This window comes from Rattus norvegicus, chromosome 6 (assembly GCF_036323735.1).
Source record: "Rattus norvegicus strain BN/NHsdMcwi chromosome 6, GRCr8, whole genome shotgun sequence".
Lineage (NCBI taxonomy): Eukaryota > Metazoa > Chordata > Mammalia > Rodentia > Muridae > Rattus > Rattus norvegicus.
Genome location: NC_086024.1, coordinates 16,072,603 through 16,094,277, shown reverse-complemented (window position 1 = coordinate 16,094,277; position 21,675 = coordinate 16,072,603). Strand labels below are relative to the sequence as shown.

General features: G+C 42.7%; 1 protein-coding gene across 9 annotated transcripts in view; it reads right to left on the bottom strand.

Annotated features, from left to right (window-relative positions):
* The window catches only part of Thada (THADA, armadillo repeat containing), a 303,931-nt gene that overhangs the window by 146,246 nt on the left and 136,010 nt on the right, over positions 1–21,675 (bottom strand). For 5 of the 9 annotated variants that reach the window (XR_010052081.1, XM_006239705.5, XM_017594120.3 and 2 more), the window contains 2 exons: positions 3,991–4,080; positions 1,390–1,521 (listed from right to left, as the gene is read on the bottom strand). The exons of 1 other annotated variant lie outside the window; for it this stretch is intronic. Coding sequence is in view for 6 of the 8 variants with exons in the window: in XM_006239705.5 (XP_006239767.1) it covers positions 1,390–1,521; positions 3,991–4,080 (222 nt within the window). In the remaining 2 variants the exon portion in view is untranslated. Of the gene's footprint in view, positions 1–72; positions 126–1,387; positions 1,522–3,990; positions 4,081–19,993; positions 20,942–21,675 lie in introns of those variants that run through there. 3 more of the 9 variants (XR_005505507.2, XM_039112158.2, XM_063261829.1) reach the window with 3 other exon arrangements.

Here is a 21,675-nt window from a genome sequence, read left to right as displayed (position 1 = left end):
TGGTTTCAGAGTAATAGTTGAATCTTCTACATTACTGTAATCTTTGACTACCTTTCAGTACTATGTACATACTCAGATTAAAGTAGGTCCATTTGGAAGGGTATTTCAATGCAGCAACTTCCTGTCTGTAGGAGCAACCGAAAACAAACTGTTTAGTAAAAGTCTCTGCAAAGTGAATGTTCTCAACATAGGTCCACGGCACATCTTGGTTTCTAATCTCGCTGACTCTGTTTGTACCTTTCCCCTCTTATCAACTTTCTGGAAACACTGCTTAGCTGCTTCCTCATCCCATACATAAAAGTGTTCATGAAAGAGAATACTTTTAAGGCTCCTGAAAGTAAAATTTACCACCCAAATTTCTAAATGAATCACCAAATACTGGAGGAGGTTGATGGTAACTTTGTATCAGGGAACAAAAGCCAGCCCCAGTGAGTCACCTCTGTGATCACAGATGGCACAGCCACAGCCCAGGCTTGGGGGCAAACAGATGGCCACAGCATCACGTGGCAAAATCTTATGTTTCATGGTTTCTCACATGGAAATGCGTAAGTCAGCTATGTGAACCCAGGAAGCAGAACCCAGGATGCTGTACAAATAATAAACACACTCAAGTTTCCTGTACTTGTACTGCTTCTCCAAGTCAATTTCAATTTTCACTACAGACATTAAAGGCACATGCTAGTCAAGAACTAAGAAGAATAAAAGCTGTTAATAATATGACAGCTTCTAAAATGATTCAGAAGAAAACACAAATACTTTTTGGGGACCACTAAGGAACTTAGTCAAAAACTAAAAAGTGATCAGAAGGTGAGAGCCACCTCAAAAGAGGTCCCAAGGCCTCTGGTGATAAACTCCTGAGATTAGTTAGTGTGCATCGCGTGCATTCTATGCTTTTGGACCTCTTTTAGGCATCCACAAGGTTGAAAGAGAAGGTTAAGTAGACAATGGGCTAAGTGGCATTGTCACAGGCACAGTAGGTCCCGGCTGCTCTGACTTCTCCAGAGTAGGGAGCCAGGTGCCTTGATATTCTTTTAAACTACAGGGCAGGGAATACATGCTAGGATCAGGCCTGCCCATCATACCTGTGTTAGCTGGCCCAATACTGTTCAATAGAAACCATAGGCGGTGTTTTCAAAAGGGGTACTTGCTATCAACACACACACCCACTAGCTGGTTTCGAAGGAAAACACTACCAACACACCCACAGGTTCCCACACCCACAGGCTAAGCACCTCCTCGGAAGCACTGGAGACCAGTCAGGAGCAACAGCAGAAAGCTTCACTGTCTTGCTTCCACACAATGGCTCCCTAAGACAATGTACTGATTATAATTCCCCAAATAAGAACAAGATAGAGCATTTCTCTCAAGTTTCCGACAACATGACACTACCTGATAATGAAAGGAACAAAAGGGGCCAAGCTGAGTGTAGACGCCGTGCCATCCATCGGAGATGGGTAGAGTCTCTCTAGCACCAGGAGTAAGAGGAACATGCCGGGGTGGCCATCAGGGTCTCCCAGGTCACTAAAAGGAAGTTTTAGACATAAACGATTTCAGACGGAAGAAGGCAACACTGCTTTCAAACAGATTTTGTCACTTTTTCCTGCTCCACTTTAATGTGCACAAGGGGAAGTCTCTGGCGAAGGCAGATTTCTGCACATAATCTTCTGAAGCCAGTCACTCTTGGGTAGACTGTGCTCCAGGGTAGGAAACGTGAAGCTGTCTGTGTCTGATGAGTTTGAGAAAGCATGAATACACCATAACTCACTGGAACCAGAAAATCCTCCCTCAGAGAAAAATATATCACAACAAAAGTAAATTTCATTGATATAAATACATCTTCCCATTACAGACAGTTTATATGCTTTTGCACCTGACAAAGACTGCTGAAAAATAAAAAGGTACATGTTCTAGATAGCCATAGTAAAAATTCTACTGTCAGCTACAGAGTAAGACTGAACAAACTGATAGTATTTCTCACCACCCCAGGGAGACTCAAAGCCCTTTATAATGATTCTGCTTTATGTTTGCAAAATTACTGATCATTTTTGCTCAGGGACCCACGTTTTCACAGCGGCAAGCTGCAACAGGCCAGTAATAAAGAATACTAAGAATCCATTAAGTAAATTTAGTATGCAAACAGAGATTTTAAAATATAAGAGGAAGAAATAACTCAGGTGTATGTCTATGTGTGTGAGTGTGAGTATGTTTGTGTGGCTGTGTGTGTGTGTGTGTGTCTGTACTGTGTAAGCAAGAGGTCAACCTTGGATGTCAAACCTCAGAAATTGTGCACCCTAATATTTTTAAAACTTAAAAAGTATTTATTATTGTGCATGTGATGGGAAGGAGACCTCGTGCCATGACACACATGTTGAGGGCAGAGGACAACTTGTGCCCCATCCACTTTCATGTGGGTTTGGGGCACATGAATAGGTCACCAGGCTCAACCCATCTTGCCAACCCCGTTCTGTCTTTTTGAGATAGGATTTCTTACCAGGACATGGGGCTCACCAAATAAGGTAGGGTAGGGCTAGCCAGTAAGCTCTAGGGTCCTTCTATGCCCACATCTCCAGGGCTAGAATTACAAGTACACATGGCATTACAGCAAGCTTTTTATATGGGTATTAGTGACTGAACATAGGGAACATAGGTCTTCAGGTCATCTCTTAATAAAAACATTATCCTCCACCCCACCCTGAGACAGTGTTTCTCTGTGTGACAACCCTGGCTATTCTGGAGCTCAATTTGTATAACAGACTGGCCTTGAATTCAGAGATCTGCCTGCCTCTGCCTCCTTAGTGCTAGGATTAAAGGCATACAATTGTTAAGTGTGTCTGAGTGTGTGTGTATCTATGTGCATGTGTGTATGTATAACCATGAAGACCAGAAGAGAGTATCAGGTTCCCAGGGACTGAAATGACATGCAGTTCTGAGCTGCCTTGACATGGGTAGTAGGGACAGAACCCTGGGCACTGGAAAGACAGCAAGTCCTCTGAATCACTGAGTAATGTCTGCAGGTGATCTGATGCCGACTTCCGGCCACTATTGGCACCCATGTACATGTTCATATTAACATGCAGACAGATACATACATAAAACTAAAACTTAAAAAAAGATGTTGTTTATTAGGATTCATAGTGAGAGTTACGCATGAAGTTTCTGATCCTCATTTATGCCCGCTTACTATGGGTCCCCTTATACTTCCATGGATTTATTTTAAATCAGCCCACAAGTTTCATTATAGTTGCTTAGAGAAGCATAGGTGAAAGGTTGTTTACAGGAGCATGGGTACCTTACCAGTGGCTACACCACTGCAGTAGATCCTCAGGGAGGGTGGAGCCTCAGGAGCCCTTTACCTTGCTTGATTTGGGTTTTTGTTTTTCCTCCCTCCCCTCTTCTCTTCTCTTCTCTTCTCTTCTCTTCTCTTCTCTTCTCTTCTCTTCTCTTCCTCTCTCTCTCTCTATCTCTCTCTCTCTCTCTCTCTCTCTCTGTGTGTGTGTGTGTGTGTGTGTGTGTGTGGTCTTGGAAATCAAGCTCAGGTGGTCAGGCTTAGTAGTGGGTGTCTTACCCCACTGAGTCATTTCATCTATTCCAGTTAAACTTTTTATTTTACAGGTGTTTTGCCTGTTTCTGTGTCTGTATACCTCATTGCACCTGATGCTTACACAGGCCAGAAGAAGGCACTAGATCCCCTGGTACAGCATTTACAGACAGCTGTGAGCTGCTATGTGGATGCTGGGAAGTGAATCTAGGTCCTTTGGAAGAGTAGACAGTGCTCTTAGCTGCTGAGCCATCTGTCCATAGCTCCCCGCCTTCCCATGTTGGTTTTCTGGAAATGGGTCTGGTGATAGAGCCCACACCTGGTGGCAATCCTATCCCTATATTCTGAAGGCTGAGATTGCAGGCCTGAGCTACCCTGGCAGATACTAAAATCATGATTAACAAAATACTTCACATTGTGTCTGCACTTTTTCCAATGTATTCTCCACCTACCTGTCCACTGTATTGGCTACAGTTTCCAATTGTTTGAGAAGAAAGGGATACAGTTCTGGGAAGCGAGAGAAAAACTCTCTTCCTGTCATTCTGTGGAGGGAGAAATAAAAGAGGAAACATTAACTTTCCCAACCCCCCTTTAAAGGAAAACAACTAGTGAATGAAATAGTTGAAAAGAAAGTCTACAACATCTTACACGCATGGTCAACACAAATGACGCACAGTTCCAAGGGCTCTGGATGCTGGGACTTTTCTCATAACTCAGATGGCATATGCTTACAAATATTTGATATTTGTGATGAGTACAGACTACTGAGAGGCCAACTCAACCTCAGTGATGAGGGATAGACCTAGAACAAGGTTTCCCAGCCTAGGTACCATGTAGTTTTGGATCAAGTAAAGTTTCAGGGTGAGGGATACCCTTTGTGCTGCAGGATGGTTAGAAGCCTCTGAGGTCTCTACCCACTAGGTGCCTTCTCTCTAACCGTGATAATGACAATCTTTCCAGATGCTACCAATTGCATTTGGTAAGACACAATGGCAAATGACTGAGAACCACAGCTTCGGAGAATGGGGACCAGAGGACGGACTTGTTGTGTGAGCTTCTGTAGGAACCGTTGCACTGACACTAGACCAATTACCTTTTCCTTTTATAGAGACTTCTTGGGCTCAGAGAAGGTGCTCAAAATAGGTCCTCAAACTGCAAAGTAGGCCCAAAGCTGCTTATTACAGAGAGGAAAGAGAAGACCTAACTATTAAAGAGGACTCATAGCCTGCTTATGCTCTTGTTAATAGCCTCATGCCCCATCTTGTTGAGCAGTAGGACTTCTGCAGGCAGCAAACTGCCAGTCAGTGTTCACACACACACACACACACACACACACACACACAGCCTACCATCCCGACTCAGATTTCCCATGAAGCTCTTCCCCAGCCAGATCCTGCCTCCCCAAGCAACCTCTGTCTGATTTCTATTGCCAGTTTAGTTTCACCTATTTTAAACTTTCACAAGAATGTGGTGGTACATTTTATAATTTTGTTGTCTGTTTTTTCTCACTTGGCATAGCACTCTGAGACTTGTCCCCAACACTGGCTATGGCAGCAGCTTACTTTTTTTTGGGAAGGAGAACCCACGGTGTGAATCATAGGTTCATAATTCATGCTGTTGACAGATATGGGTGCGTCTTATTTGGGGTAGGGAGACTGTGAATACAACTACTATCCTGATATCCGTAAACAAGATTTTTCTTGATCATATTGTTCACTTCTCTTCGGCTAACATCTGAGAATAAACAACGTGAACTCTACATACTATAGTTTCCCGAATACCTCCATGACGTCAACAACATAAACAACATTCTGGAAGGTCTCACTGTTTGCAGAGCTTGCTGATGGCTTTGTCTTTTCTCCCATTTCAGCTGAACTTGTGAGATCTGTGATTTTGTTCACTTATCCTTGGTGACTGACGTTGTTGAACGATTTTTCTATGTTTTGGCCATCATGTGGCCTTCTATTCAAATATTTTTTACCCACGAAGCAAATAGACTGTGTTTTTCCTTACATCCCCCACATACCCCCGACATAGCACATATGCTTCCCCAGTGAGTCAGCTTACTTTCATAATAATGTCTTTAGATGACAAAAATGCTAAATATTTGATTAAGTCCAACAATTTATCAGTTTTCCTTTCTAGGACTCATGTGTACTATAACCTAAGAAATCTCTGCCTCCTTCAGAGTTTTGTTTTTGTTTTTTTCTGGAAAGCTTTATGGTTGTCTTTTCACACTAAAGTCTGGGATCCAGGTCCTTCTCAGATAAAATTTTGCATTCATGCTTGCTTTCTTTTCCTTTCCCCCCTTTTATTCTTCCTTCTTGCCTTCCTTCCTTCCTCCCTTCCTTCCTTCCTTCCTTTCTTCCTTCCTTCCTTCCTTTCTTCTACAATGTGGGTTCCATGGATTTAAAAGTCTTTAGGTTGGCACCAGAGCCTTTCCCCCTGAGGTATCTTAACCTGCCCTATCACATTTTTAATGAGGTGGCCCTTAAAGAGAAAGATAGAGATGCACTTTGCACAAGGGTTAGAACATTTAATGCTACAAAGATGAAGCACCGAATGTGTACAGATGCAATCTAATTCTAAGAAAACCTCTGTCCCTGTCTGCTCTGTCCCATCTTCCCTCTCCTGGCCTAGGTGTGGGTGCACAGGAGATGGAGATCCTAAGCGTTTTATGGCACTCCCAGGCTAAGAGTAAAGTGCAAGGTTGGGAATGCAGCCACGTAGGTTTCCAGACATATAAGAACTACTTAGCTACACAGCAAATTCATGGTCACCTTGGGTTACACGTGACCTTCTACAAACAAAAATGAATGCCAGAAAAACAAATAAGTAAGCAAACAAACAAGCCAGTAATGATATGATAACTGATCCTAAGATTAAAGTGGAATCTCACCTCCTGATATATACAAAATTAAATTCTACTGAATTTAAGACCTGAAAAGAGCCATAAAGAAAAATACAAAATAATAAAAACATGATGTTTGTGATTGTCTTAGTTTGATTGTCGTACACTTCTACATAATGGTTCATCACTGCAAGAAGTCAGGACAGGAACTCACAGAGGGCAGGAATCTGGAGGCAGGAGCTGATGTAGAGGTATGGAGAGGTGCTGTTTACTGGCTTGCTTCCCATGCCTTGCTCAGCCTGCTTTCTTATAGAACCCAGGACCACCAGCCTAGAGATGATGGCACCACCCAGAATGGGCTGGACCTTCCTCCATTCTGGAGGCATTTTATTAATTGAGGTCCCCACCCCCAACCCTGTTCAGGTGACTCCAGCTTGTGTCAAGTTGACATGAACTAGCCATGACACCAACCTATTTTGAAAAGTTGAAAATTTTTTCCTATTACTGGCACGATGCTGTAGGGAGCTTAGGTGCTACAACTTCCATGTATCTAGGCCACAGGGTAACTAGAAGACTCACACTTAACTCTGCTCAGTGACCTGAACTCTCTAGCACTATGATGGCCACTATTCTGATAATACTACGTATTTTTCCTAAATAAAGCAGCCATAGTGGAAAAGGTGGAAGGATTTTATGAGGATTCTACTCAGCCCTTCAAGACGAACGATCTAGTTCAGACAGGGAATGAGGAGAAGTGAAGTCATAGCTACTGAAATGAGACAGATGCAGCAGCAGAGCAACCCTATGACAACTGCTAGGCCAGGAGAGGGAATGAAGGCTAGACACGTCTGCACTGCCATCCTCCCACAGAACCTAACAATGGCCATGTCTGCCCTCCCTATGGAGAAGATTCTTTAAGTATGATCCAATAGCCTTGTTAAAGACATTGGAAGGGTAAGGGGAGCTAGAGAGATGGTTCATTGGTTAAGAGCATTGGTTGCTCTTCCAGAGGCCACAGGTTCAATTCTCAGCAACCACATGGTGGCTTACAACTGTCTGTAACTTCATTTCCAGGGTACCTAACACTCACACAGATATACATGTAGACAAAACATCAAATGCACATAAAATAAAAATAAGTAAAGAAAATAAAACATTTTTTAAAAGTCGGTAAAAAGCTAAACCAAATCAAACCAAAACAAAATGAAAAAAAAAAAAAAGAAAGAAAACAACAAACAAACAGAAAAACCACAATGGCCCTGGATCCAGCACTTTATTTCTCTGTGCACCACACATTTTGACATCTCTGGGCATCTTCCCTTTCTCTGTATCCTTAAACAGTTATTGCATGGGGCTGCTGATCTGGGCAAAAGAGGACAGGCTAGACCAACAATCCATATTTTCTAAAATTAAAGCCTGAAATCAATGACACGACAGGAACCATGACATTTAAGGTTTCCCAGCTGGGGGTTAGGTTATGCTAGAGGCAATGTAAACACATACTTCTCAACCCATATAAAACAATTGCCTAAAATTACAGACAAAGGCTTCACTAAGGGAGCATCATGCATACCCTTGGAATTATACTTGCTTCCTTCCTCAAAACTGATGCCCTGAATCCTAGCAGTAGATTGTGTAATCCTCTGAAGAGCATCTGAGAAGATCTATCTGAAATAAGGCTACATTTAGTTAGTCACAGAAACTTCCTGTGAAGAAGTAGCCCAACTTTTGTAAACTCTGCAGGCAATTACTTCTACTGTGAGGAAGATCATGGGGTACAAAACACTTCAGCCAGTTTCAACTAGAGCAATCACCAACACGAAGGTCACTCAGGTTTGCTCCAAGGCCCAAGGCAGAATTATTATGCACAGGAAACTGTCTGTGGCTTCAATCTACAGGTTAAGATACAGAATGTATAATTATGTATACTTTTTGAGGTATCTGGATTAATGTCCAAGGCTAGATAGAGAGGTAATATAGAAAACCACAGAGAGCCTTTTGGTTTACAAGATTTGTGGTGCTAACTAGATCTCAGGTGCTAGGGACTGTAGCTAATGTTAATACTGAGGGTTGTAAGGTTGTACCCATTTCACTGATGATAGCAGTTAAATTAATTAAATGATGTATTAAACAAAGTGCATGAATTTTGTCTCATTTGCCAGTCAGAATAATGAAAGGAACTGAGAACATAGCAATCTCATGGGAAAGTTCTCCAAAAGTCAAGGTAACATTAGAAATAAGGGCTGGAGCTGGGGCTATAGCTCAGATGTACAGTCCTTACCTATTATGCATGACGCCCTGGGTTTGAAACCCAGCACCACATTAAAATGCATGTCATGGTACAAGCCTGTAATCCCAGGACTCAGGAAGTGGAGGCAGAAGGATCCAGATTTCAAGGCTATGGTGACTACATAGTGAGTTGAAGGCCAGCTTGGAATTCATGAAGTCCTATTTGAAAAGCATCCCCACCACTAAGAAAAAGCAGTAAGCAATGGTACCACTGAGACACAGTTGTCTAGAAGGTCGCACGACTAAACAACGTGCACAGTGAGGCAGCAACTGTCCTTTCCTATGAAGCATCCACTCAAGGGCACTTACATCATGAAGGGCCCTGCACAAAGGACAGAAAAGCAGCTCTCAAAAGCCCTGGCTCCTGCTCCTAATTCCTCTCCCGTGAAGCAACCCATAGTAGATACAAGTATCTGTTCCTCTTCAGATTATGGGTGCTCACTGGAGCTCAGTCTGGGAACAACAGTTCAGATTCCTAGTTACTCGAATTTGCTAGCACTAGACAATTAACTTAAAACAGTCAGCAATGATACTGCTCTAAATCTGAAATCCTAGAACATGGAGAGTTAAAACAGGAGGATTGCTATGAGTTTGAGGCCAGCCTGGTCTAAAATACATAGAGAGTTCCAGACCAATCAGGGCTACATAGTTAAGATCTTGTCTTAAAATACAATGATGATGAAGAAAGAGAAAACACACACACACACACACACACACACACACACACACACACACAGAGAGAGAGAGAGAGAGAGAGAGAGAGAGAGAGAGAACCCATATCTTAATCAGAACCTAATATTACTTGAAGAAAAGTTGATCTGGATGTCTAATGCCATTTGACTAGAAATATGGACGTCCAACAGCACATGCTAAACAAGGTTTGCAAGAACACTCAGAATTTTGGAAACTGCAGAGGAAAACGATCAAATTCTACAAACAGACCAACAGCAGCAGAAGAATATAAAGTCTTACAAAACAAAAGGTTTTTAAGACTAAAACATTCAAAGAAATGAGCTAAAGTAGATGAACTATAATGTATAGAAGTTGTCTAGTTCTTGGTTCTAATAAATCCACTATAGAAAGACCTGTAGAACATTAAAGGAAGTCTGCATACTGAGGAATTAATTATGTTAGATGTAGTGATAACAGTGGTATTTCTTTGTAAATTTCTTTAGTCATGTACACCAAAAGGATTTCTATGAAAAATGACATGGTGTGTACAAACTCCAGGAACATAAGAAATGAAGAAGGAAGGAGGAAAATGCTGACCACAGCAAAGGCTGAGTAATGGAGTAATGAGGGGTGGGTCTCGCTATTATTCAATACATTGACAATTCTAATAATAAATGTTTTAAATTCAAAATAAGAATACAAGTTACAAACAGGAGAAAAGAAATGAATCCATCCATGAATTTCAGAATCAGTAAGCAGAGTATGTGAAGAACTGCAGGGAACCAATCAATATGGACAGCAAGTCAACATAAATGGACAACCCTGTGGAAACAATCACAGAAGGGAACTTCAGGCTGTTTGCCCATACACATTTCTCCACTGACAAACAAAAAGCAGCGCCTGCAAAGGAGCTAGTTACAATTGCCAGAGCAACCAGTCATTTCTCAGTGCTCTGATCTCTCTTAGGTGAGTGATAAAGACAAGCATCTCATGACTGCGATGTATAAATTGTCCTGATAGCTGAGCTCTGTTGCCCATAAGGTTGCCAGATAAGAAGGGCTGCTGAACTACCTCTCAATGATGAAAGGCATTATTTTAATTGAATTGAAGCTAATTGTTCCAAAGAACAAGTTACCTCATTCAGTTACCTTGGAAACTATTTACTAACCGGTCTGTCGTAGAGGTATAAAGTATATTACCTTAAAGCCAAATATTTTATAAACATGAATTGTTTTGTTTCTCAGAGTTGAGTAGTTTATTATATCTTTTTAAAAATACACAGTTGTCTCTCAATATGGGAAGAGGGGCTGGTTCCAGGACCGCTGAATAGGAGAATTTATAGATGCTCAAGTCCCTTAAACAGAGTGGCACAGTATCCTTTAAGTCATTTCTATAACACTTGTCATACGCATACAATACACATGCTTTGTACATATTGTTCTATTGTTCTGTATAGGGAATAGTGATAAGGACAGAAATCTGATTATGTTCAGAACATACACTGTGTTTCTCCAATACAAGGAGTTCACTATAATGTCATTCTACTGTGTGTTTATTGTGTTATAAAAACAAACATTTTTATTTTCTAAAAAGATGTCTGACTCTGAAAAAACAGGTGTCCTAGTCTAATACTCTTAGCATCCTTACTTTTAAAAGAAGTAGTTTCTAAGGCAGCTTAACTAAAGACCAGGGTTCCGATGGCTACCAACACAAAAGACCTGCAAGTATTCCTAAAACTTTCTAGAAACCAGAAGTTCCTAAAGACTGGCTAAATATTTATATAGTGCACCCAAAGGGTATATAATACTAACAATTCAGATGCACTGTCAAACAGAGCCGAAAAAAAAACACAGGGGATGAGAGGGATAAAGTGATAATCTAAGATGCTAATCCGCCTGGCACTCACTGCTGACTCAAGTCACCTTGGACCCTGGGTGTCAGATGATATGCTAATTCTACTCTCCACCTTGCCGCAACTTTCTGAGGTTTCATAGACATACTGATTGAGGAACCACCACGTAGAATCATGCCTTACTATGTGGAGGAAGGTCAACGACTTTGAGATGCATATATTAGAAGCTTATTTAGGGGGAGAGGTTGAGACAGGGTTTCTCTGTATAGCCATGGCTGTCCTGGAACTTACTCTATAGACTAAGCTGGCCTCATACTCAGAGATCTGCCTGCCTCTGCCTCCCAAGTGCTAGTATTATAGATGTGCATCCCCACCTCCTAGCTAGAAGCTTATTTTAAAAGACCAAGACCACACACCATTTTAAACCACATATGACTCTTTCTTCTGTAATTCTATCACATAAGAGGCTTATCTCTCATTTGCTACATAATGAAAATTACCATGTCACTGAAGTGGAAAATTAAGAGTTCTTTGGAAAGTTGGTTAGATGGTGTTTTGCTGGGACAAACGTGTGAAGGAACATTTCACTGAAGCAGACATAGGTGAACCGATGTTCTATCACAGCAAGCACATGAATGGACATGTGATGAAGGATTCTTCACTAACAACTCATATGTATTGTTCTGCCTTACACTGCATAGTTGAGCTGCATTTGTCAGAACTCCATAGAAACCCACCAAAACACTTCTGGTCATGTGCTGTGGATACAGGCTGATGGAGAGAATGACGTCAGCTGGGACAGATGCATGTGCTGATCGAGACCCAGGGAGGACACATGTGGTCTGGAGAGAGTATGAATAGGATCTGACAATGATGGAGGTGGAGCTAGGCTTGCTGGTAGAGCTAGTGTACAAGACTTGTTGGTCACATCTGCACTTTGATGAGACGGGCACTGCTGAGAACTTCTCCTGGCCTCTCCCCGGTCCCTCCTGCTGACTCGTGCTGAGGCTGAGACCTGGCTGTCGCAGATAGGTAGTGTCACCACTGATGATGATGTGTTTGCTATCCCAAACTGGGCTACTGGTATTTCTGTGAAGTAACCTGTGACCTGAACTGCCAATTTCCAGACAACATAGGAAGTTCCTATGGGATTCTCTATGGGAGTTCCTCTAAAAAACATTTCTCAACAGGTCCACTTCCCTGTATCCTTTCTTCTCGCTACTTCTGGTGGATGGTGGGATATTAAGGAAGATTAAAGAATTTAAGAACCATCATTAAAAATAGGTTTTGAGTGACACCAAGGTATTTTCTATTGTTTGTGACTATTGTGAAAGGTGTCATTTCCCTAATTTCTTCCACAGCCTGTTTGTCCTTTGAGTAGAGGAAGGCCATTGATTTGTTTGAGGTAATTTTATACCCAGCCACTTTGCTGGTTTTGTCATCTGAACTCTACACATGGTGTTCCATGACACGAATTCATATACATAGGCTTTAAAACAAACAAACAAACAAACAAACAAACCAAAGGATGTGGGTGAGTTATGTTTCCTTGGTTCTATACTATGACATGCTGTTCCCATCACAGCACTTACAGCAAGTCACACGTGCAACTTCCTAACCACCTCTCTTCCACCAGAACATACTACCTGCCAAGGCAGAGGCTAAAGCTATCTTCTTTCTCCCAGTGTATCTCAGACACTACATAAGCTTCCCAGGTTGCAGCTAGTGCCCAATAAACAGTTACAGGGCTAGGACTGCAACTTGGTTCTAAAGTACTATTTGCCTAACATGTGAAGCCCTGAGTTCCATTCCTAATTCCAAACCTCCAAATAAATGAAAAGGAATTTGATCACCTCAAAACAAGTAAGAGCCTCTATGAATTTGCTGAGTGAGAGAAACAATGGAATAGATAGACAAAGAAAAAGGCATCATAAGCAAGACAGCAACAAATTTACTCCAAGTCCGGGCTAGCAATCCAGAAATGGCACTGTTGTGAACAAACTGAGGTACTCTGTGTGGACCTGACATTCACCAAACACAAAAAGATAAAGCTTTCCTCACTAGGTTACAGTTTGGCTGTAGTTCATCCCAACAAGCAAACAGGCTGATGTTACCCCACAGACATAAGAAGCACTTGAGGTGAATTCTTCAGAGACAGACAGGGCAGTTAAGATAAACCTGTTTATCTATGTATTCAAAACTAGCTAGCAACCTTTTAAACAACAGAAGGTATGGAAGGAAGGAAGGAAGGATCAAGTGAGTTGGCCCACCATGAGACAAGTCTCCTAGAAAGAGAAAAGACAACCCTAAGCTGTGAGCAGGATTAAACAGGCAGACTTGGTGAAAACAGACAAGCTGGGGGAAAGGTGAAAGCATGTCAACATTACTCAGAGCTGTCAGACTGCAAGGCATGGGCTAACCCTGCATTTAGCATGTAAGGTAAGGACACGTTAGCCAACCACGGAGATGCCTGTTGGGACTTCTGCAAAAACTTCTCCAAATATGACCATGAGACACCAAAAATGGCATCTAAAATATATTTCATAGAAATATGCCAGCCTGGCTATTCTGAAAATCTAGTCACATGGGTAACTATCAAAAACTCATACTATGACCCTTATATCTCTCTATATAAAATCTCCATTAGTGACATCATATATGTAAGAAAGGACTGCACAGAGACAAGCTGATTTGGAAACACAGCCACCTTCACCACAGAAATTCCTCCCCTCAGCTTCCCTTAACCCAAAAATTGTGTCTCTGTTCCTTTTTATAGTTGTAAAGCAGCTTCGGTCCTCTGGCTCCTCTTCAAGTCCACTAATGTGGTGGCGCGTGTGTGTGTACATAATTAACATGATTTTAGTGCTGTTTTTTAATGTGTGTCTATATATTTGTTATATGGGGTCTATGTATAGATGTCTATATATTTGTTGTATGGGGTCTATGTATAGATGTCTATATATTTGTTATATGGGGTCTATGTATAGATGTCTATATATTTGTTGTATGGGGTCTATGTATAGATGTCTATATATTTGTTGTATGGGGTCTATGTATAGATGTCTATATATTTGTTGTATGGGGTCTATGTATAGATGTCTATATATTTGTTGTATGGGGTCTATGTATAGATGTCTATATATTTGTTGTATGGGGTCTATGTATAGATGTCTATATATTTGTTGTATGGGGTCTATGTATAGATGTCTATATATTTGTTGTATGGGGTCTATGTATAGATGTCTATATATTTGTTGTATGGGGTCTATGTATAGATGTCTATATACTTGTATGGGGTCTATGTATAGATGTCTATATATTTGTTGTATGGGGTCTATGTATAGATGTCTATATATTTGTTGTATGGGGTCTATGTATAGATGTGCTTCACAAACAACTCAGGGTGTCCTTGTGCTCCACCTTGTCTGAGACAGGGTCTTTCCCTTTGTGTAGGGAGCATGTCAGGCTAGGTGGCCCATGAGCTTCCAGGCAATTCTCCTGTCTCTACAACCATAGAAATGTTGGGATTACGAATACACATTTCTGTGACTACCACTATGGTCACACCAAGCCATCCTCCAATCCTAAAGTGTTTATTTAACTGTTTATCTATTACATATCAATTTAATTCACAATCCAGGCAGAGACTACAAGTGTAAGGTAGCCACTTTGCCTCTGCCCACAGGCCCTGAGGTTAACACAGACATTGCTTGTAGAACTCTACCTCTCTAGCACCACTGTGATAAAGGGAGTCAAGTGGCACTTTTCTACCTCACTGCTCCAGTGCTGACTTCACAGAGCCTGGTCAATGTTTTATTAAAGTAATAGAATGTCTGCTTAGCACTGACTTTTATTTTAAAAGTGTAATTAAAATTATGCTAGGCTTACTTCTTTTAGAAAAAGGATTAAAATTTTAAAATATGTTTTATTTATGTGTATTTATATTTGCAAGCATGAGTTTACACTGAACATACACATAGAGCAGCTCAAAGAAAACAGAAGAGGGTTTTGGATCCCTAGAAGCAGAGTAGCTGTGAGGCTCCATGTTGGTGTTGGGAACCACACCCAGGTTTTCTACAGGGCAGCATGTGCTTTCGGCTGCCGTGAGTCTCTCCACAGCCCTGTCCTTACTGTGCTGTTTGTTTGAACAGGGTTCACTATAGCCCTGACCAGCCTGGAGCTGTTCTGTATACCAGGTTGGCGTCACATGTCACAGAGCTCCACTTGTCTCTGCCTCCTGAGTGTCAGGGTTAGTGTTAGGCCTGTGCAGCACCATGCCTAGCCCTACTTTCTTTATGGAAGACATTTCATATAATAAAAGATCGCATAGAAAAATCTAAAACACAACCCCAGCCCAAGTCTAGCCACCAGTCTGAAGCGTTGACTTCTGCCCATCTATAACTCTTTTTATATACTACTCTATGATCTGCTTTTTTATACTTACAATACATCAAGGGTAGTTTCAGCCAGGTATCATGATACACTTCTGTAATTCCAGGATTTGAGAGACAGAGGCAAGGAGATCATGAATTTAAGGCCACCCTAGGTTACACAGCGAAGCCTTATCTCAAACAAAACAAAATACAGCCAGCTCCAGGTCCATCTGAAACCACCCTCCATGAGCAGCATCTGTGTGGTGTGCTCCATGAGCAGCATCTGTGTGGTGTGCTCCATGAGCAGCATCTGTGTGGTGTGCTCCATGAGCAGCATCTGTGTGGTGTGCTCTGGGTCTCTCCCAGAGTTCAGAAGTTCCTAACCAGGAAACAACATGAAGGGGCTTACCCTCTTGGCTGACTAGTGTGGACAGTGGTTCTGACTCCAGCCATGTCCTGCATGCCTCTTGGTCTGTCTGCACATCCCACATCTAATCACGGTATGCTGAAGATCTGGCCTGTGAATTCTGAAAGTGCCTGAGTTTAGGCCACTTGGTGTACTCTGAATCCAGGCCAATGGTTAACAGTTTTAAAAGACTTGGCCAGAGATTAGAAGCCATTGATGTTCTTCCAGAGGAACTGAGCTAAGTTTTCAACACCAAATTTTCAATTGCAAGGGAGCTGGCCTGAGACGGCACCCACATACACATAGCATATACTTACACAGACATATACACATAGATAAAAGTTTAAATTATAAAATCAGTAAGAACATACATTACAGTTAGAAAGGACTTGAATCTGGTTCAGAGTACTCACATTTGGCAGTTCACAAGCACCTGTAACTCTGGCTTCAGGAGATCCCAGATGCCTCTGAGCTCCCTGCGTACCTGTATGCCACACACACTGAGATGGTTCAGTGCATAAAAGCACTCGCTGTGCATGCCTAGTGACCTGAGTTTGATCCCAGAACTGAGAGAATAAGCTGGACATAGAAGTACTTGTTTGTAATTCCAACATTCCGGGGTTGGGGATTTAGCTCAGTGGTAGAGCGCTTGCCTAGGAAGCGCAAGGCCCTGGGTTCGGTCCCCAGCTCCAGAAAAAAAGAAAAAAGAAAAAAAAAATTCCAACATTTCCATCGTCTGATGGAAGGTAGAGACAGGAAAATGCCTGGAAGCTGGTGGGTCAGCAAACGTGGGAGTACACACAGCAGAAATAAGAGACCCAGCCTCAAACTGATGTGGTGGGTAAGAGCTGACCCCCAAGTTGTCCTCGACACACACATGCCCCCCACAAGTATTTCACTTGAATCAAGCTTCAATCTCTCTTAGAAACTCTACAGTTAAGACCTGCTACATCCAGGGCAAGGAAATGCAGCAGCCTGTGTCTTAGACCTTTAACAAAGGCATCCCTCTGCAAACAATAATGCAACGGAAGAGGGCTTTCAGTTAAACGTGTGTACAAGAAAATGAAGCTATCCCCAGAGTCATACACACACAGCTCCTATCACTCTCAATCATCTCAGAACAGGGGTCAGTACAGGAAGACACAAAGACTAAGAATAAAATGGAGCCAGGCAGCAGAAGTACGCAGGCCTGAAGCATAAGCAGCCATGAAGGCAGAAGCTCTGCCCAGCTCTGACAAACAGGACGTATTCCCAGGCCTGGAGCAAACACCATACACTGTGTTGTTACAGGGAAATAAACGCTGAAGGCAAAAACATGGAGGTTTGCAGTTGGTGTTTCAAATAGGAGCCCAATAAACTAGTAAAACAGGGCTACTCCCTACATTCCGGCCAATAAAATCAGTCCAGAGGAGAGAAATTCAGCTAACAGTCTGCTTTCCTGCCACGGAGCTTGCTGATAAAATAGCAAGCACATCTGAAGAAAAACAATGTCCCCACATAGAAAGAGGCCTGCAAAGAAGACAAAGCATGCGCAGGAGGGTCAAAGTGTATGATCAAATGCCAACCAACAAAATACAAGCAACTCACAAGAAAGGGACCAGGATGTGGAATCCCAGCTAGAGTGGTTCAAGGTCAGTGCATGAATGAGAGCAATTATAGGGCAATTAGAGATAAAGCAGGGTGTGATGGTGGAGCAAGCCTACAGTCTCAGCACTCAGGAGGTTGAAGCGGATCATCAGAAACCATCATGGCCTACCTATACTCTGTCTAAAGCATCATGGCCTACCTATACTCTGTCTAAAGCCTCATGGCCTACCTATACTCTGTCTAAAGCATCATGGCCTACCTATACTCTGTCTAAAGCATCATGGCCTACCTATACTCTGTCTAAAGCATCATGGCCTACCTATACTCTGTCTAAAGCATCATGGCCTACCTATACTCTGTCTAAAGCATCATGGCCTACCTATACTCTATCTACAATCAAGACGAAAGAAAAAATACAGGACGTCATCAACAGTCTAAAAGTCAAGGCCGCGGCCAGGGATAGAACGGCAGAACACCTGTGTGGCACATATAAGGGCCTGGATTTGACCCTCAGTACCGCCAGAACAAAATCCTCAAGCCTCTGCAGTCCCCACAGTGTTGGTTCTAATAGGACTAAGGAAAGCCCTGGGCTGCAGGACCTCTCTGAAAGCCCTAAAATGGATTACACCTCCTCCTTCTCTCCTCTTTGCCCTCCCTTCTTGTCTTATAGAGACAACTGCCAGATTCTTGGACTTGCTGAATGCTTTTCTAACCCTTCCCTTTCAGAAGCTGCTCTGGAGACAGGCTATTAGAATACTCTATCCAGGGAGAGAAGTCTTGGTTCTGAAGTGTTCTGGCTGCTAGTCATCCCCCTGGGAAGTCACTGGCCGAGCAGTGGGCTTGAAGCACATTTCCTCTCATGTCACTGCCAGCGGTGAGTCAGGGCGCCTTTCTTACGATCCTAGTAAGTGCAAGTTTCCATTTCAGCAGTACAGCTGCCTCCTGGCCTCCCCCTCCTCCCCCCTCCCCCTTTTTCTTATAGGGAATTGTTTCTTAGAAAAAAAATTTTGGGCTGACAAAATGGTTTAATAGGTATAGGTGCTTTCCCCAAGTAAGACAAACCAAGTTCAATCCCTAAGACGCACATAGGGGAAGGAGAGAACCAACTCCTATGAGTTAGCCTCTGATCTCCCCAAGTACACAGCAGCGCATAAGGACCTCTACACACACACACACACACACACACACACACACACGATTTTTTTTTTTTAAAAAAAGTGTTTCTTGTTGAAGGCATTATCTCAAAGTTCTCAGACCCACGTGATCAATCGGCAGTAGTTTAGTTCTGTAATCACGTTGTATCAATCTACGCTAGACGGTTTGCAGGGAAGAGCAGCAGGCTCCTCCTCCCTCCTGGCTGTGTTTCTCCTTTCTTTTTTTAAAAAAATTTTTTTTAAGATTTATTTATTATATATAAGTACACTGTGACTGTCCTCAGACACACCAGAAGAGTGTATCAGCTCTCATTACAGATGGTTGTGAGCTACCATGTGGTTGCTGGGATTTGAACTCTTAACCACTGAGCCATCTCTCCAGCCCATTTCTCCTTTCTTTTAAGAGGTGGTTTATTTCCCAAGTCATTGTCCCCATAATGCCTTCGTCACTTCCTTTAATCACAGATCATAGAAGTGGTACTGGCTGGGCTGACTTTAGGCTTTTGAGAGGTAAGGTAACGTCTATACTCATCCTGCTGGAGAAGTCCCATCAGGCTCCAGTCATTACTGCTCCCAGGATAGATGACATTTCAGATGATGTTACACGGTACAAAAGAACTATGTGGGTGAATCAAGCACCCCCTAACATTGTGGGAAATTATAAGCTGCTATTTTAGCCACTAAATTTTGGGGTGGTTTGTTGTGCGGCACAGAGCTATAATTAAGGCAATGGATTAGACTGTGGGAAAGAGTGGGTAACAGGGAACATACTGGCTCCTCTATTATGCTGCATTACTGTGTTCTTGAGGCTAGAAATCTGAAATCAGTACTGATGGTGTCAGCAGGGTCCCTTGGGAGGCTTTATAAGAGAATTCTACCTTCATTTCTTGCAGTTTCTGGAGAGGGTCATCATTTCTTGGCTTATGGCTACATTACTGTGGTCTCTGCCTGTGCAGTTACACTTTTCCCTTTCTGTTTCTCTGATCTCTTTCTTCCTCAGGTGTCTAAGTAACTCACTACGCCTCTGCATAGTTCACCTGCTGGCTTGCTTATGCTCCAACTAAAGTGCTTCTGTCCAGAGTTAGGGGTTGGAACCCGGCTCCAGCATCTCCAGTCAGATAGAAAAAAACAAGTGTGTATGTGAGTGTGTGTGTGTGTGTGTGTGTGTGTGTGTGTGTGCACGCACGTGTGCACAAAGTAAACCCACATACCCAGGGAAGGCTCATGCTTGAAAAATTACTTATGTTTACATTGGGCTGATTCCTAGCACAGGCACAGCCTTCAACAATCAAAACACCAGCCCAGTCAGCAGCTCTAGGGGGAGAATCTGACTGCTGGGCTTACACTAGATTAACATATACAGATTTGAACAGAAAGAAAAGTCATGAGGGCACACAAAGAAGAGGGGAAAAGAAAACACAATAAACTGTCCTTGTGAAAGACCAGTGTTGGTGGACTTGCTAGACAAAGGCTTTAAAACAACTGTCTTAAAGGTGTTTGAGGGACTAAAGACATGAAGAAAGTCAAGGAAATCTGTATTAACAAACAGATTACTACAGAGAGAAAAACCTAAACAAATAAGGGAAGAAACTCTAGAGCTAAAAAGGAGACTAACTAAAGTGGGAATTACACTGCAGAGGCGGAGACCAGTAATCATAGTACACACGGAACAACCCAAGGGCTGTGTCTGAGGAACAGAAACAAAGAGTTAAGAAATGCTGGTTTGAGCCTATGGGGCCCCTGGGGCAGCACCACCGAGATCACTACAAACACCATCAGCTTCTAAAGAAAAAGGGAGAAAGGGGCTAAGAAGAGGAGCTAAGGGAAAATCATGCAAAGTACTTAGTGTGAATAAAGATGAATGTCAACGTAAAGGAAGCTCAGCCACACCCTAAACTCTCTCTTTAACACGAAGACAGCAGGAAGCTGTGAAAGGGACACAGGCCAGGCTCTCAGGAGCCTGAGCCAACAGACTTCTCATCAGATGCTCTGGAAACCAAGAACCATGTGTGTAACCCTAGGACTTAAAAGATGCCCTCTTCTGGTGTGTCTGAAGACAGTTACAGTGTACTCATGCGTAAAATAATTCTTAAAAAAAAAAAAAGAAAAAAAAGAAAAAAGGAGACTTAGAGGTGATGACGTCCCCTCAACTTGCACCACACACAGGAGATAGAACAGAGAAGAGTCATGATTTCAAAGCCAGCCTGGATTTCAAGATCCTGCAACCAAAAAAAAAAAAAAAAAAAAAAAAAAGGGAAAATTAAGATTATCCTAGAAAAACACAACAAAGTAAACTTATTTTTTTTTTCCAGAGCTGGGGATCGAACCCAGGGCCTTGCGCTTGCTAGGTAAGGGCTCTACCACTGAGCTCAATCCCCAACCCCCAAAGTAAACTTCTTATCCTGAGACCTGTCCTGCAGAAATTGTTGAAAGGTGTCCTGTGGTTGAAATGATAGTTTCTGAGAAGCATGGTAGAGCTGGCACTGGTTGTAGGACTGAAGGGGAGCTGGCCCCAAGAGTGTGAGTGTGGGACTGCTGGTGCTATCACCTGTCTTCCATTCGGTGGGGGACGGAGGGAGAGGGATGACCGCCTTCCCAACCTCCTCACCCCTTGTCACCTATGGCAGGTGGGAGAGCTGGCCCCAAGGTCATGAGTGTGGGAGAGCTAGCCAGCCCCACATCTGCGACAGCACTGGGGAGAGAGGACCCTCACTACACCTTTCCTGGACAGCACAACTGAGCTGGCACTGCTGATCTGGGAATGTGTGAGGGGCCCAGAAGGCATGAGAGTGGGTTACCTGGCTCTGTGACCCTTGCAGACGGAGGCACTGGGTAAGCTAGCCAGGGCAATGCTAAAGAGTTCAGCTTGGTGGTGTGGGTGCAGAGAGCTGGCAAGCTGACTCACTCAGATAACACCCAAGTCCAAATCCAAGCCTTTGAGTTTGCCACCCCA